Source organism: Coloeus monedula, assembly GCF_965178545.1.
Source record: "Coloeus monedula genome assembly, chromosome: 8".
Taxonomy (NCBI): Eukaryota; Metazoa; Chordata; class Aves; order Passeriformes; family Corvidae; genus Coloeus; species Coloeus monedula.
The window spans coordinates 1253539-1267162 of NC_138788.1; the positions used below are offsets into that span (position 1 = coordinate 1253539).

General features: G+C 49.0%; 1 protein-coding gene across 2 annotated transcripts in view; it reads left to right on the plus strand.

Annotated features, from left to right (window-relative positions):
- PRKG1 (protein kinase cGMP-dependent 1) overlaps positions 1-13624 on the plus strand; it is a gene marked incomplete at both ends in the record, with an annotated part of 370579 nt that overhangs the window by 50340 nt on the left and 306615 nt on the right. For both annotated transcript variants that reach the window (XM_082285730.1, XM_082285731.1), the window contains one exon: positions 9807-9973. In XM_082285730.1, the coding sequence (XP_082141856.1) occupies positions 9807-9973 (167 nt within the window). The remainder of the gene's footprint in view (positions 1-9806; positions 9974-13624) is intronic.

A 13624-nucleotide genomic window follows, 5' to 3' on the forward strand; every position in this document is an offset into this window, starting at 1 on the left:
GCTGCTCTTTCTCCAGCCCAACGTTATCAAGTTGTGTGGCTGCTCAGAGTTCATCCTGCCTGCCACAAGGTGCTTGTCCAGCTCTAATCTGGTTTATTGGCAGACTAGACAGAGCCTGCAGGATGTGCTGCCACGGCTGTATCCCGGAGTGACCCTTCTGGGAGGAGGAACGTATTGCCCTTCCCTCCCCACCGGCTGCTCCTTGGCACTTGGCAGGGGGCGGGGGATGTTTGGATAATGCCACACATCTTGCAAATATTTATGTCTGCAAGCCTGCCTGCACACATCAGGCCTCCTGCTGACTCGGGAACCAGGAGGAAATGGTTCTCCCTAAAATCTCCCTGAGAATATTTATTGGAAGGCTGAGGCTCCAAGCGCTGTCTGCATTCCACTGTCACACACCTCTGGCATTTCAACCAGGGACTTCTCCAGGCTGGAGAGAGCTGATGGAGCTTCCCTGGTGACAGTCCCATCCATCCCAAGCGCTGGGTGAGTCAGGGTGAGGGATGTGAAATCTCTGTTGCTTTTCTCCCCTCTCCATCCATCACAATTCCCGTGAATCCCCCCCACACCTTTCCCTGGAGCAGCTCTGTATTTGTGACAGCATTCCCTGTGGATGTGCTGATGTCAGGGAGGAGCAAAGTGCTTTTGCAGAGCCCATCCATCTCTGCTGGCCCACAGTGCATTTGGAGGAGCTCCTGACGTGCTCCCAGCCTCCGATCCAGGGGAGCAGAGTGAGCTGTCTCTGCTCAGAGGATCTCTAATTGCATTTCTGCATCTATGTAAATTAGGTTATCCCCCCCTTGGCAGATTTCCTGCCTGTTGCACCAGGGTGAAGCCATCTCCGTGGTGCCATCAGTAGCTCCCTTCTCAGGGAATCTGGGTGCAGCTCACTGTCCACACCTTCATTTATCCCAGGGAGCCACACAGCCCTCCAAGGCACTAATAAACCTGGGGGAACTGACTGAGTTACCATTTATCTCCACTCCTCATCCCTGCCTCCAGTCAGGGGTCACTGCGTGGAGCTGCCAGGACTGGAAGCCTCCATGGGTAATGGTTTGATGGATGGAGAAACTCCTGCCTTTCAACTACATGGTTCTTTCCAAGATGGATTGTGGTGACCTTCAGGATGTGTTGTCTGGGTCTCCGTGGCTCTGTCTTGCTTGCTGAGCTCCTTCTGGAGGAGTTTGGGTTGTTTCTGGGTCCCTGGGTGTGGAGACATATGGGGACATGTATTCTCTGCTATTTCTGTAGGTGCAGAAAGGCTCCAGCACAGCTGTGCTGGGTGTGAGTGCTGAAACTGTGAAATGCATGGGGCTAACACCCCTCCAAAGTCTGCCTGGTTTTGGCCTGGCATCCCTGAGAGACACCCATCCTCCTTCATCATCACTTTGCTGCGTGTTCTGGAAGAATTTCTGCATGGAAAGGGTGCTCAGGCCTTGGCAGGGGCTGCCCAGGGAGCTTTGGAGTGCCCATGCCTGGAGGTGTCCAAGGAAGGGCTGGAGGTGGCACTCAGTGCTCTGGGCTGGGGACAAGGTGGGCATCGGGCACAGCTGTGACTCTGTGGCCTTGGAGATCTTTTCCAGCCCAAATGCTTCTCTGATTTTGTTTTCACCTCTAATTAGCTGCCCAAAGCTTCTGCTGTTTGCTTCAGATAATCAAGGAGCTTCTTAATCGTGCTCCGAGGGCTCAGTAGTGGTTTCTCAAAATGCAGCTCATGTGGGAGTTCCTCGGAGCTGTCAGAGATTGCAGGAGGAGGCAAACGGTGTTGGCAAGAGCCAACTTCTTCTCCTGCCTGAGCTTGCCAACATTTCTGGTATCTAAACTTGGGGCTTTGTAGGATGCAAAAGAGGAGCCTAAAAAAGGGGTGGTAAATTAAGATCTCTGGGGTGAGACACATTAAAATGCAAGTTAACCAACTCTTGCCTACAGTATTTTTATACCAACAACAATTTTCAGTGTAGGTGAAAGGAGATTTGAATATTTTTTTTTGCTGAAATGATTTTTCTTTTTAAATGTCGAATGCCAAAATGTGAGATCATGAGCAGCAGTGTACTGATATATTTAGAAATCCTAAGTGGAGCTGTCTGAGCAACATTCTCTGCAGAGAAACTCGATTCTGCAACTCTAAGCTGTACTTAAGTACAGGAAAACCTGGAAATGTGGAAGTTATTTTCCCTGTTTCCAGGTTTAGAGTTGCTTAACCTGTGGTTTGTCTCTTTTTAAATTGGCATTTTGGTTAAAAATTTTAGCAGACTCCTGTGAAGAGCACTCTTCCATCCTGCTATGCAGGAGCAGCCTCGCTGAAGGTGCTTGAGATCCTGCTCAGAAATTTCCTCCTAAAGCCTGAAGATGGGCTGTGGGCTGTGTGTTGTGGGAAAGGGAAGCACCGTAAAGAAAATCCACAAGTGTATTTCAAGGCCTTTGTGTTACTCGGTCCCAGACTTGAATCCTACTCTCATTCCCAGTTACTGGGACAGGAATAGCTCTCCAGAGCTATATTTAAAATTCCCTTGAAGGAACATCCAAAGTGGGCTTTATCCCAAGCCAAAACAAACAGCTAATGCAGAGTTATCAGCTATTAATGGCACTGGAGTCCAAACAAGCCCCAGATCTTACCCAAAGGTCTGAGCTTTCTTCTCCTGCTCTGCTCCTCGCAGGGAGTTGTGCAAAGATCCGTTTGTTCCCGTGCAGGTTTTAGGATTTGGAGGCATTATCCAGCGTTTCACCCTTTGGAAGTGCCCTGTGCTGGGGATTGTCCCTGCTCCAGGAGCTTTGGCACTAAAGGTGCTCAGGTGCTTCGCCTTGGCACCAAGAATGGCGCTTTGGTTGCCAGTGCAGCTTTGCTGAAGGCTGTGGGCTTCAAGCTGGTGGATGAGGGATTAACTAACCCTCCTGGAAGTTCTGCTTCTTACCTCTGGTTCTTAGATGGGAACATGGGAGCTGCCAACAATCCATGACCCAGCCTGCTGGGAAGGGAGGAGTGCCAGGAATGGTTTGGACTGCTGTCTCTTGCTGGTGCTCATTGTGGTGTCACTGAAGGCTTTGTGGTTCTCAGCTGCCAGCTTGGAACCTCTGGATGTGTGGCCAGGCCACGGGAGATGAGTTATGCAGATACTTCAATGTAAGGAGGATATGAAACTGTTGGAGCAATTCCTGAAGTTGCTGAGGGGACTGGAGCACCTCCCCTCTGGAGCCAGGCTGGGAGAGCTGGGGCTGCTCAGCCGGGAGAGGAGAAGGTTGTGTGGAGAGCTCACAGCTCCTTCCAGGGTCTGAAGGGATACAGGGAAACTGGAGAGGGACCCTGCAGCAGGAACTGGAGGGCCAGGACACAGGGAATGGGTTCACAGTGCCAGAGGGGAAATTCAGGTTCGATATACAGAATAAACTCTGCTCTGGCAGGGTGGGCAGGCCCTGGCACAGGGTACCCAGAGCAGCTGGGGCTGCCCCTGGATCCCTGGCGGTGTCCAAGGCCAGGTTGCCTGGGGTTTGGAGGAGCCTGGGACAGTTGAAGGTGTTTGGGACAGCCCAGAGGAGGTGGACAGAGGTGATTTTAGGGTCCCTTCCCACCCAAACTGCTCTGGGATTCCATTCCAGAGCAGAGCTTGAGCGTGTGTTTTGAACTACACAAGGGCTTAAAACAGCTAGAAGCTCTGCAAAGGTGAGCTTTGAGCACAAAGCTTCCCCAACCCTGCTGGAAACTTGCAGCCTTTGCTTTTTGTGCCACCTGGAGTGGATACCCCATTTGGAAAGGGACGGATGTCTGGGGACAGCTGGAAAAAAAATCTGTCTAACACTTGTTGCTCTGTGCTGATGTTCTGCTGGATAGTCTCTGGAAAGCTGGAGCAGGCAGAATCCTTGGCTCTGTGTTTTCCCTTTTTAAGGAAGGGTTTTCTTTTTCTCTTTTTCCATGGCCACATTTTGTAGAAGTAAACACTTTTAAACATTTCACGGTGAGGATTTTAAACAGACTGGTTGTTGTAGGGCTTGGCTGGATTCTTGCATCGCTCGTGACATTCAGGGGCAGAGGCTGCAGATTTTTTTTTTTCCCGTGCTTCTTATCTCTGAAATCAGCTTAATTCCTTGGGGAGGGATATGGAAGATCCCCAAAACCAGTGCTTTTGGGCACGAGTTTCTACAATTAATTTGGATTTTTACAGCAGCGATGACGCAGCCCAAGAAGGTGCCCCTGGCTGTAGTAGCTTTGAGCAGGGTTTATTGTGTGAGTAAATCAGGAGTTCTCATCTCCCAGGGCCCTGCACTTTTACTGCTGTAAACTTGATCTCTGTCTGTCTGCTCCGTCAAATTCCTGTGGATGCTTCCCTCCTAAATATGGGGATTTAGGTTAGTGGTGGTATTTGTTAATTCCTGAGGGGGGAAACTCCAGAAAAAATACTCCTTCCCCCCGTTAGTATGGGCACGTTGAAAAGTTTTGCTCAAAGTTTCGGGAGGGAAGCAGCTAAAGAAATGGTCTTGCTTATTTTTGTCCACCCCCAGAGTGTGCTTTTTCTTCCCCTTCTTTGCAGGCATCTTCCCTCCTGTGCAGCCAGTACATTGCCTTTCATTTTCCTCACTGGAAGTTTGAAACAGTTCTGCTGCAAAGCCGCGGTGGCGAACACCCTAAAATCCCCAACTGTGTCACTAATGCCTGCACTGAACTCTTGATTTCCTTTATTCTTCCTGATTCACCTCTGTTTAATCAGCAGCAGATCCCTGGGGGGTGACTCCTGTGTAGCTCCCCTCCACCCTCAGGTTCCTGCGGGCCCCGCTGCAAACTGGGGCTGCACCAGTGCGGGGTGTGCTGGGAGGGCTTGGCTTTCTGGAAGCGTCCCTGGATGGGTTTGTCAGAAGATTTTCTGTCTGCTCTTGAATTCTTGCCTTCCTTACACCCAGCAAGTGGCTTTTCCATGTTGGGATGAGTCCTTTTGGGACAAGGATGAGCTCTGTGTTCCGGTATTTACTGTATGTGCCAGAAGGTACAAACCCGGTGAGGGAACGTGGCTTTTGTGGCTGCGAGGGAAGAGCCTGGGCTGAGCATTCATTGTGTTCCTTGAAAAATGGGAATTCCTGTCGGGATAACAACAGGCTGTGCTGCAGGGTTGGGTGCAAAGCACTGCGGGTTAATTTAGGCTGCAAAGCATCCCAGAAGGGTTTGGGATGAAAGAGACCTCAAAGCCCATCCAGTGCCACCCCTGCCATGGGTGGGGACACCTTCCACTGTCCCAGGCTGCTCCAAGCCCCAATGTCCAGCCTGGCCTTGGACACTGCCAGGGATCCAGGGGCAGCCCCAGCTGCTCTGGGCACCCTGTGCCAGGGCCTGCCCACCCTGCCAGGGAACAATTCCTTCCCAATATCCCATCCATCCCTGCCCTCTGGCACTGGGAAGCCATTCCCTGTGTCCCTCCATCCCTTGTCCCCAGTCCCTCTCCAGCTCTCCTGGAGCCCTTTAGGCCCTGCCAGGGGCTCTGAGGTTTCCCTGGAGTCCTTCCCTCTCCAGGCTGAGCTCTCCCAGCCTTTCCTCCCAGCAGAGCTGCTCCATCCCTCTGCTCATCCTGGAGCCTCCTCTGGACTCTCTCCAGCAGCTCCAGGCCCTCCCTGTGCTGGGCCCCAGGGCTGGGGCAGCTCTGCAGGTGGGGTCTCACCTGAGCACAGGGGCAGAATCCCCTCTCTGGAGCTCCCCACGCTGCTGGGGATGCATCTCAGGGGTTTTATTCCCCATCTGCTACAAACCAGTATTGTCATTTATCTGTCACCTTTGTGCCAGTGGATGTTCACAGCAGGCTTTGGAATTCAGCATTTTATGGCCACTGCAAGCCTTTAACACAGGGCTTCTGTGCAGGGCCCCTGCTTGCTGGGATGAAAAACTGACTTTTTTGTGGCTTGCTGGGGAGGTCAGGGGCTGGCTCTGGTCGGGCTGGGGGAGCAGAGCACCCCCAGGGCAGCACAGGGAGCTGTGTGGGTGGATACCCCTCTGTGTGCTTTGCTGCTGAGAGGCAGCAGCAGGTTTGTATGCATTAAGTGTACTTGCAGCCAACTTGTTAAGGTTCTTTTTGCATGACTTCCGCAAATTGGAATGCAATTAGCTTCTTCCTCCTGTTGCCTTATTAATTATGGTGATGGACCTAACCTGATTTGGGGCAGGATGTATCGCAGAGGATTGTGCCCTCTTTTGAAACTCTTCATCAAGCCTCTGTCACATCTGACCATTGATCTTTCAGGAAGGTAGGGGTGGCTTGGTGCCAGGCTGCTTGCTCTGGAGAGGGAAGATGCTAACAGCTGCTTTCCACTCGCAGTGACCCTCTGAAGGCAGAGACATTCACTCCAGTGCTGAGTAAATATTCATGGAAATCTTCCTCCTGCACACAGGCTCCTTTGGAAATGCTCCCGCTCCCTTACAAGTAGTGCAGTTTATTTTGTTTGTGTGTTGTTCCTGTTAGAAACCCGAATCAAAAAGTGCAGAATAAATCCTGCTGGAAAATAAGAGGTGATGGAACGGCTGCATCTTGCTTAAACCACTTACTCGCTGTGGCAGGAGTGGGATTTTTCACCTTTTTAAATACTTCTTATTTTGTATGCCTGGGTAGATTTCTGTGTTCACGTGTGTGGGGTAGCTGCTGTTTTGAAATCATCCTGGGGATTAAGGAACGGTGTGGCTTGGAGGAGGATTTGTTATGGAACAATGGGGAACTATGAGTTAATTTATGGGCTCTGAGTTTCATGTGTTTCGGGGCTGGTGATGAGGTGGGCATCAGGCACAGCTTGGACTCCACAGCCTTGGAGATCCTTTCCAACCCTAAAGATTCTGGGATTGTACGTAAAAATAAACACAGTAGAAAAAACCCCATTTATCTGAAATGGCACCTGTGAATTACAGGGAAAGAAAAGCACATCAAATAATAATAATAATAATAAAAATAAATAATGGGGAAGTTGCTGGAGGCCTGGCACATGCGAGTGTGTGGGACTGGCAAGCCCCAGTGTGTGACTGATTTTTGTGAACTATTAAGAGTGACGAATATTCTCTCACAGGGAACAACAGAGGAGCTCTGCTTGTGGCTCTGACGTCATATTTTTAGTCCCAACTCGTTTTCAAGGATGTCAAACTCAGCTTTTGTTCTTACTCGGTTCTGAAAGATGGGTGGAAGATTTCCTGCTGGAAGGGTTCAGAGCTCCCAGGCTATGGAGGGTGCTTTAGTGTGTGATGGGAGGGGTGGAACGAGATGATTTCTAAGGTTTTTTCCGACCCAAAGCAGTCTGGGGTTCTGTGAAACACTCTCATAAATAAGCAGCTGGCTTGCAAGGTGGTTTTGCTCCTCCAGCCATCCCTGTTTGAGGGCAGCTGGAGGTGCTTTTCTCACAGGCTTTGTAGTCAAAGCCTCATCTTAACTAATTATCCCGAATAACAAAACCTATTTTGCTCACAGTCAAGCATGACTGAGTTATTATCCAGCCCTTTCCGTGTGGGTATTTAATTTTAGGATGCTGAGATGTGGCAGAGGCGAAGCTGTGTCTCGTTGATGTCCCAGCCAGTGTGTTTCCTTCACAATGGCTGCATTTTGTGGGGTGGCTAAAAGGGTTTGGGTGACTCGGGGTCCCTGAGCTTGCTCTGATATCCCAGTGCTGAGGAGAGGGGCTGAATCAGGTGCTTCAGATGTGCTCTTACACTTCTGATATTACTGTTATTAATAATATAATATTGATAATATTATTAGGCTCTTGAATTGCCTAAATTTGTTCGTGTTGGGTCTGGTTTGCTGCTCGTCCCCCAGCTGGAATCTTAAAGGTTGTAAAAGACCCTTAAGCTCGTTGAGTCCAACCGAGTTTTCCTGTTCCCTTTGCTGTTGTTTGGACTGAATCTCCCAACTCCTCCTCACATCCTTTCCCATGCTCAATTCCAGCAAGGAGAGCATTGTTTTATGCTGAGGATCTCTACATCCAGAGGGAAGTTTGACTTGGGCCAGAAATTCCCCACAGGCTTTGTGGGATTTCTTGCAACAACTCCACTTGAAAGCCTGACTTTATCAAGGAGAAATGAAATAAATGTTGAGCCTTGGGATGAAACAAATGCCCGAAATTGGAATGCAGGCTGATATGATGAACACAAAAGCTTTAATTAGGCTTTCTTTGGTGGGCAGTTGAGCAACACTAATGACGAGCTCCTTGTTATGAGGATTTGGGGTGCTGAGCCCAGAAGAGCAGTGCTGAGTTAAGGCACAGCAGGGAAAGCGTTGTCTGGCTTGGCACAGGAGGTGGGGTGAGGAAATGGGGTCATCCAGCACTTACAGATGACCAGCCTGCCTGAAAGGAAGACATCCCACGGGGGCAGGTTCTCCTGGGGGTTATCTGCACGCAGGAGGGGCGGGAGTGGCAGTCAGGAATTGCTGTGAAGGTGATGCCTTAGGTTTTAACTTTCATATTTTTCAAATCCTGCACTGCCTGCTGTGTCCCTCTGAGGTTCCCTGTGCCCTCTCAGCTGCTGTTCTCTCACACTGGTCAGACAGAACAAACCTCTCCAGGTTTGCTCTCCAAGGACACCTCGATTGTCCCAGGCCCCAAAATGTGTAAATTAAAGCCTCTAAAGGGGGAGCAAACTTGGGGTAATTACATAATGAACTGAGATTATAATCGGATAATTAACCCTGATATGCAAATGGACCAAACTCAGAAAAGGGTGAAGAACCCCTGACCCAGGGTCCATCTTGGGTGGAGCCTCTGGAGTGCCCAGGGTGTGCCTTTGAAGGCCCTTCAGATAAATACCTGCTTTTATTCTCTTATTCTTGTCTGGCCTCTGTTTTTAGGTGTCACCTTAGGCATGAAAGGCAGTCTCAGACTCTCAGGAGTGGCTTTGTGGCGCTCCGAGCCCGCCTCGTCCCACAGCCAGGCCTTGGGCAGCCTGGTCCCGTCCCCTCCTGCCCTTCAGCAGGGACAGTTCTGGTGGCCCCTGGTGTCCAGCTGAATTCTTTGTCAAAGTAACCTCCAAACTATCAAAAAGAATCTTAAACATCCCTGAGCCGGCTTTGCAGTGGAGGGAGCCCTGAGCTGGTTCTAACCCTGTGCAAGGACTGTGGGATCGCCAAGGCTGGGCTGGTTTGGGTCTCCTCAAGTCCCAGTTTGGTTCTTTTTCGAGAAGACATGACCCATTAAAGTGTTTTTCTTTGAAAACCTTGTTTCATACTCATCTTTTCAATAGCTACAGCCCCCCTGACTGCTCAGGCTCTGCAGGGAGCTGCTGCCTGTGAGCGGTTCAGCCCCCAGAAGCAGAGCTGCAGGGTGAGAGGTGAAGGGCTGAGGAGCTGCTGTCCAACCTGGAGGTGTCTTAGGGCCTTTAGTTTTGGTCTAGATCAGGGCTGAACATTCTCAGTTGTCCACCTGCTTTAGGGACTTTGTGCCAAATGGCTCCTGTAGTGATTATAACATAAACACTCTGAGAACCAGTGCAGTGTCACCCTTTGGTGTGCTCCAGTTTGTGTGAGGAATAGAAAACACAATAAACCAAGTAATAAATCCTTTACCTTCTTGTTTGTGCTTCCTTTCAGCTGTGTGTGTGGAAGATATTCCAAGTAGCTGTGTTACTGTGGATGTGAAACTTGGAGCTAAAAGAGGATTCTGCAACCCTGCGGAATCTATTTTTATTTCAGTGCTGGGCGTATCTAAAGCTTATTTACAATAAATAATTGCAATTCACATCTCTGTGATTTTTTTTCTTTGACTTCTTGGCACATTTTTAGGGAAAATATTTTTTTTTAATTTATTGTTATTTATTTATTAAATTTACTGATTTTTAAAACAATGTATTTGTCCCCCAGGTCGAAGGAGCTAATAAAGGAAGCGATCCTTGACAATGACTTCATGAAGAACCTGGAATTGTCCCAGATCCAGGAGATTGTGGATTGTATGTACCCCGTGGAGTATGGCAAGGACAGCTGCATCATCAAGGAGGGAGATGTGGGTTCCCTGGTCTATGTCATGGAAGGTAGGGTTGGGAAAGATCTTATTTATTCCTTTTTTTCCAACACTTACAGACAGAAACTTTTGTGGGGAAAATGGTTTCGGAGAGAGAGGTTGTCTAAATCTGGTTGCTGAAAAATTGTGTGGATCCTGCCTGGATTTGTATGCCTGCCTGGGTAGAGAAAGGAGGTGAAAGCTGTGAACCCTGCACTGGAATAAACCTCCCCTAAGCAGAGCTCCTGGGCTTGGAGGGGATGGTTTGCTGGAGAAAGGAGGGATTTCCCAGAAGGAGTGGTGGGGTGGAAGTGGCTGTGGGACAGGGAGAGCATGGTCACAGCCTCCTGCCAGGTGGGGCTGTGCTTGGGGTGGTGGGAAATGGTGTTGGTGCATCCTGGGCACAAGGGGAGGGCAGCAGCTGTGCTCGAGCACATCTGGTTTTGGTTTTCTCATGGAACACCAGAGCAGGGGGTGTTCAGCTTTGTAAAAATCTTCTAACAGGCATTGCCAGAGCTCTGCCTCTCCAAAATCCCAGCTCCTTGTGCTTGGTGTCGTCTTCTTTCCAGGTTCTCTTGCCCTCCATGTGTCAGACTGAGCCCATTCCATGTGTATTTGTGCTGTTTATTTTTAAGGAAGTGCATGTCAGCTGTGGGAGTTGCTGACCAAACCTCGTGTGCATCCAGCACCCCTCTCCTCAGAGTGGCTGCTCCTGACTTCGGAGGGAAATATCCCTGCTTTCCTTCCCAGTGTCATTTGGTACCACAATGGACAAATGCTTATCAAATTCTCCCTGCTCCTCACCAGAACTGCCTGGTGGACTCAAAGCATTGTGCCCAGATAACACCTAAGGGGAGTGGAGGTTTTTCACTTGCCCATCTATATTTTAATATCCAAAATGGTTCTTTTAAACAAAAATCTTTCCAAGGCAGCAAGCCATCCTTTAAACAAGCTTTCCTGCCAAATTTCTCATGCTGTATAGTTGCAAATGCTCCTCGCTGCTTTCCCAAAACAACTTGAAGCTTCTGGCCTTTTAAGGTTAAGTCCTTTCTCAAGGCCCAGGTTTTATTCCTCTGGCTTTTCAGAGTTTTAAATTTTGCATTTTGAAATGGTTTTCCTGCGAAGTGGGGGGTGCCAGAGTGAATTCTGTGTTTCCACCCCCAGCACTGCATGGAAGGATTTGAGGTTTACAGAGCCTGCTCTGAGGTGCAGAATCTGTTCTGTTGATGCTAAAACAACTGCTTTAAAATAATCCTTGAAGAGTATTTTCCTTGGAGTGGAAGTGTGGAGGATTTGCACTGTGCAGTTCTGTGCTCGCTTCCCAAATTCCCCCCACACCACAGGTTCGCTCATGGGGTTTTTGCTGCCTTTTGGGATGTTGTGTTCAGTGTTGTCCCTTGAGAAAGCCCCAGAAGAACAGGACATGTTGGAATCAGGGTGTATTTACCTCCTGCTCAGCCTCTGCCCGTTCCCTGGAGAGGATTTGGGCAGGGTTTAGGGGCAGAAGTGTTTCCAGAGTGGTTTTGGGGGTATTGAGCACAGCCTGGTACTCAGATAACCCTTTACTGCTGATAGATTTGATTGTATTTCTGGTTATTATTTATCAGATAAATGTGCTGATGAGAGTGCAACAAATGTGTGTCAAAACCAAATTTTGTGGGTTTTGGGCACTTGAGCTTTTCCATGTTCTCCTGGCAGCCCTGTGTGTGTGAGGGCTCGGCTTGGCTCTTCCCTTGGCTTTGTAACTTAATTTAAATTATTTAGATAGCTCTCTAAATATGCATAATGCTGTGCAAACCCAATTATGGCGAGTTTACAGCCTATGTTTAGCCATAATGCAATGAGTGAGGATGAAGTCATGGAACTGGGAGAGGACATTATCAGATAGGTTGGGCTGTGGTTATGAGAGCTCATTTGGGTTTATCATTCTGCGTCCTCTCGATTATTAACACAATAAACTCAAATGAAAACTCTGCTCTTTGCAAAACTCTCCTGGAGGGACCTGTCTTTGGGTATTACTGGGAAGTGTTTTGTCAAAAATCAAATACTTGCTGTCCTCCTTCCAGTAATTCCTTTTTCCTTGGGCTCTTGCTCGTCTTTGAGCTAGTAGTGAGAAAAAACAGAGCTCTGAGTCAGGAGCTGAAGCTGGAATTTCTCAGCAAGCAGAATCCTGAATTTAGAGCTTCTTTGCTTTTAATAATTTTAATAAGTGCTTTTTTTTCTGTATTCTGGGGTGATTTTAGCCACAGTCTGTGTCTTGCTGGCCGAATTCCCACCTCTAGGGATATGAGGGCCCCTGCTCCAGGCTTTCAGGTGCTGGCCCCACCACATCCCAGCCTTTAAAGCCCTTTCTTTCTCTGGCTTCACCCTGCCTGTGCTGGTGCTTCAGCCCTCTGGGAACACCCCTTGATTCCCTGTGTTCAAAAAGTAGCAAGAAACCCCCTCACCTTTTCCTTATTGACTGAAATGGCTCAAGAGATGCCCTAAGCCTCGAGCAACACCAACAAATCTCCCTTACAGCTGTGCTTTGAAGGTGGGAGTGAATGTTTCAAGTGTCCATCAGGGGCTGAGACTGCCGGCAGCAGTGAACATCCCTGCCGTACCCGCCTCCAGCAGGAATATTCCTGCAGGCCGTGAGACTGGGAGTGAAAAAAGGGGGATCAGCCTAAAGAGCTCAACTACTCCACACTGGCTCTGCAGGGAAAACAATCGTGAGAGGAAAAGAAACTTATTTATGGGATATATTCCCTTTCCTGGGAGGAAGTTTGCTGCTCTGAGAGGGGTTCAACAGATTATTTGTCTTCAGATTGGAGGGTTTTTAGAGCCAGAAAAAGTTCTCGTTAATCAATCTTATTCTTCCTCTAAAATGAGTCTGCCACCTCCATTTTTTTTTTTTTTTCTTTAAGGGAAAAACCCTAAACATTTTCCAAACAGTAGTTCTGCAGCTTTGCATTTGCTGACCTCACAACATTCCTACAATTGTTCTGAAAGCACTTTAAAATGTGGCAGCCTGGAGAGGTGTGTTTAGAGGGATCCCCCTCGGATCTGGGCCATGTTGACAGGCTGGAGTTGTACTAAGGAGGGTAAATGTGACACCCCATCTCTGACCCCAAATGTCTCCCCTGGCTGAGCCTGTCAGCTGCAGGGCATCAGGCTGGATCAGGGCAGGAAAATCCTGTGCAGAAATCCGGTGACGAGGTCCAGGTTTGAGGCTGTCCTGTGAATAAACAGATATTCTCAGGTTTTTTAAACTTTGTTAACAGGTGTGAAGAGTCCTCCCTTTAGGGGTAGTGCCGTTCCCATAAAGCCTGGAAGAAATCACTCGGTGACACAGGGGGAAGAGGGAATTCCTTGGATGCACTCTTTCGTGGCTCGGGGTTTTTACTGGCAGCAGGTGCTGCGGATGAATTCTGAGGCTGCCCCTCTGCACACACCCGGAGAACCTGAGGGAAGAAAAGTCCCCTGTGTGCTCCAGCTTTTCCAGGCATGGAAAGGGAGGAGGCAGCTTTTAAAGAACCACATTGGGAACCAGCCCACGTTTCCCCCAGCCCCTGTTTCAGTAGTTTTTCCTCTCCTCTTCAATTTCCTTTAATTTCTGCCTTCAGTAGTGGTGATTTGCCTTTTATTTTTAAAGGTGACTTTGTCTCTTGCTTCCTCCTTGGTAGCTCCTCCAAAGGAAGGA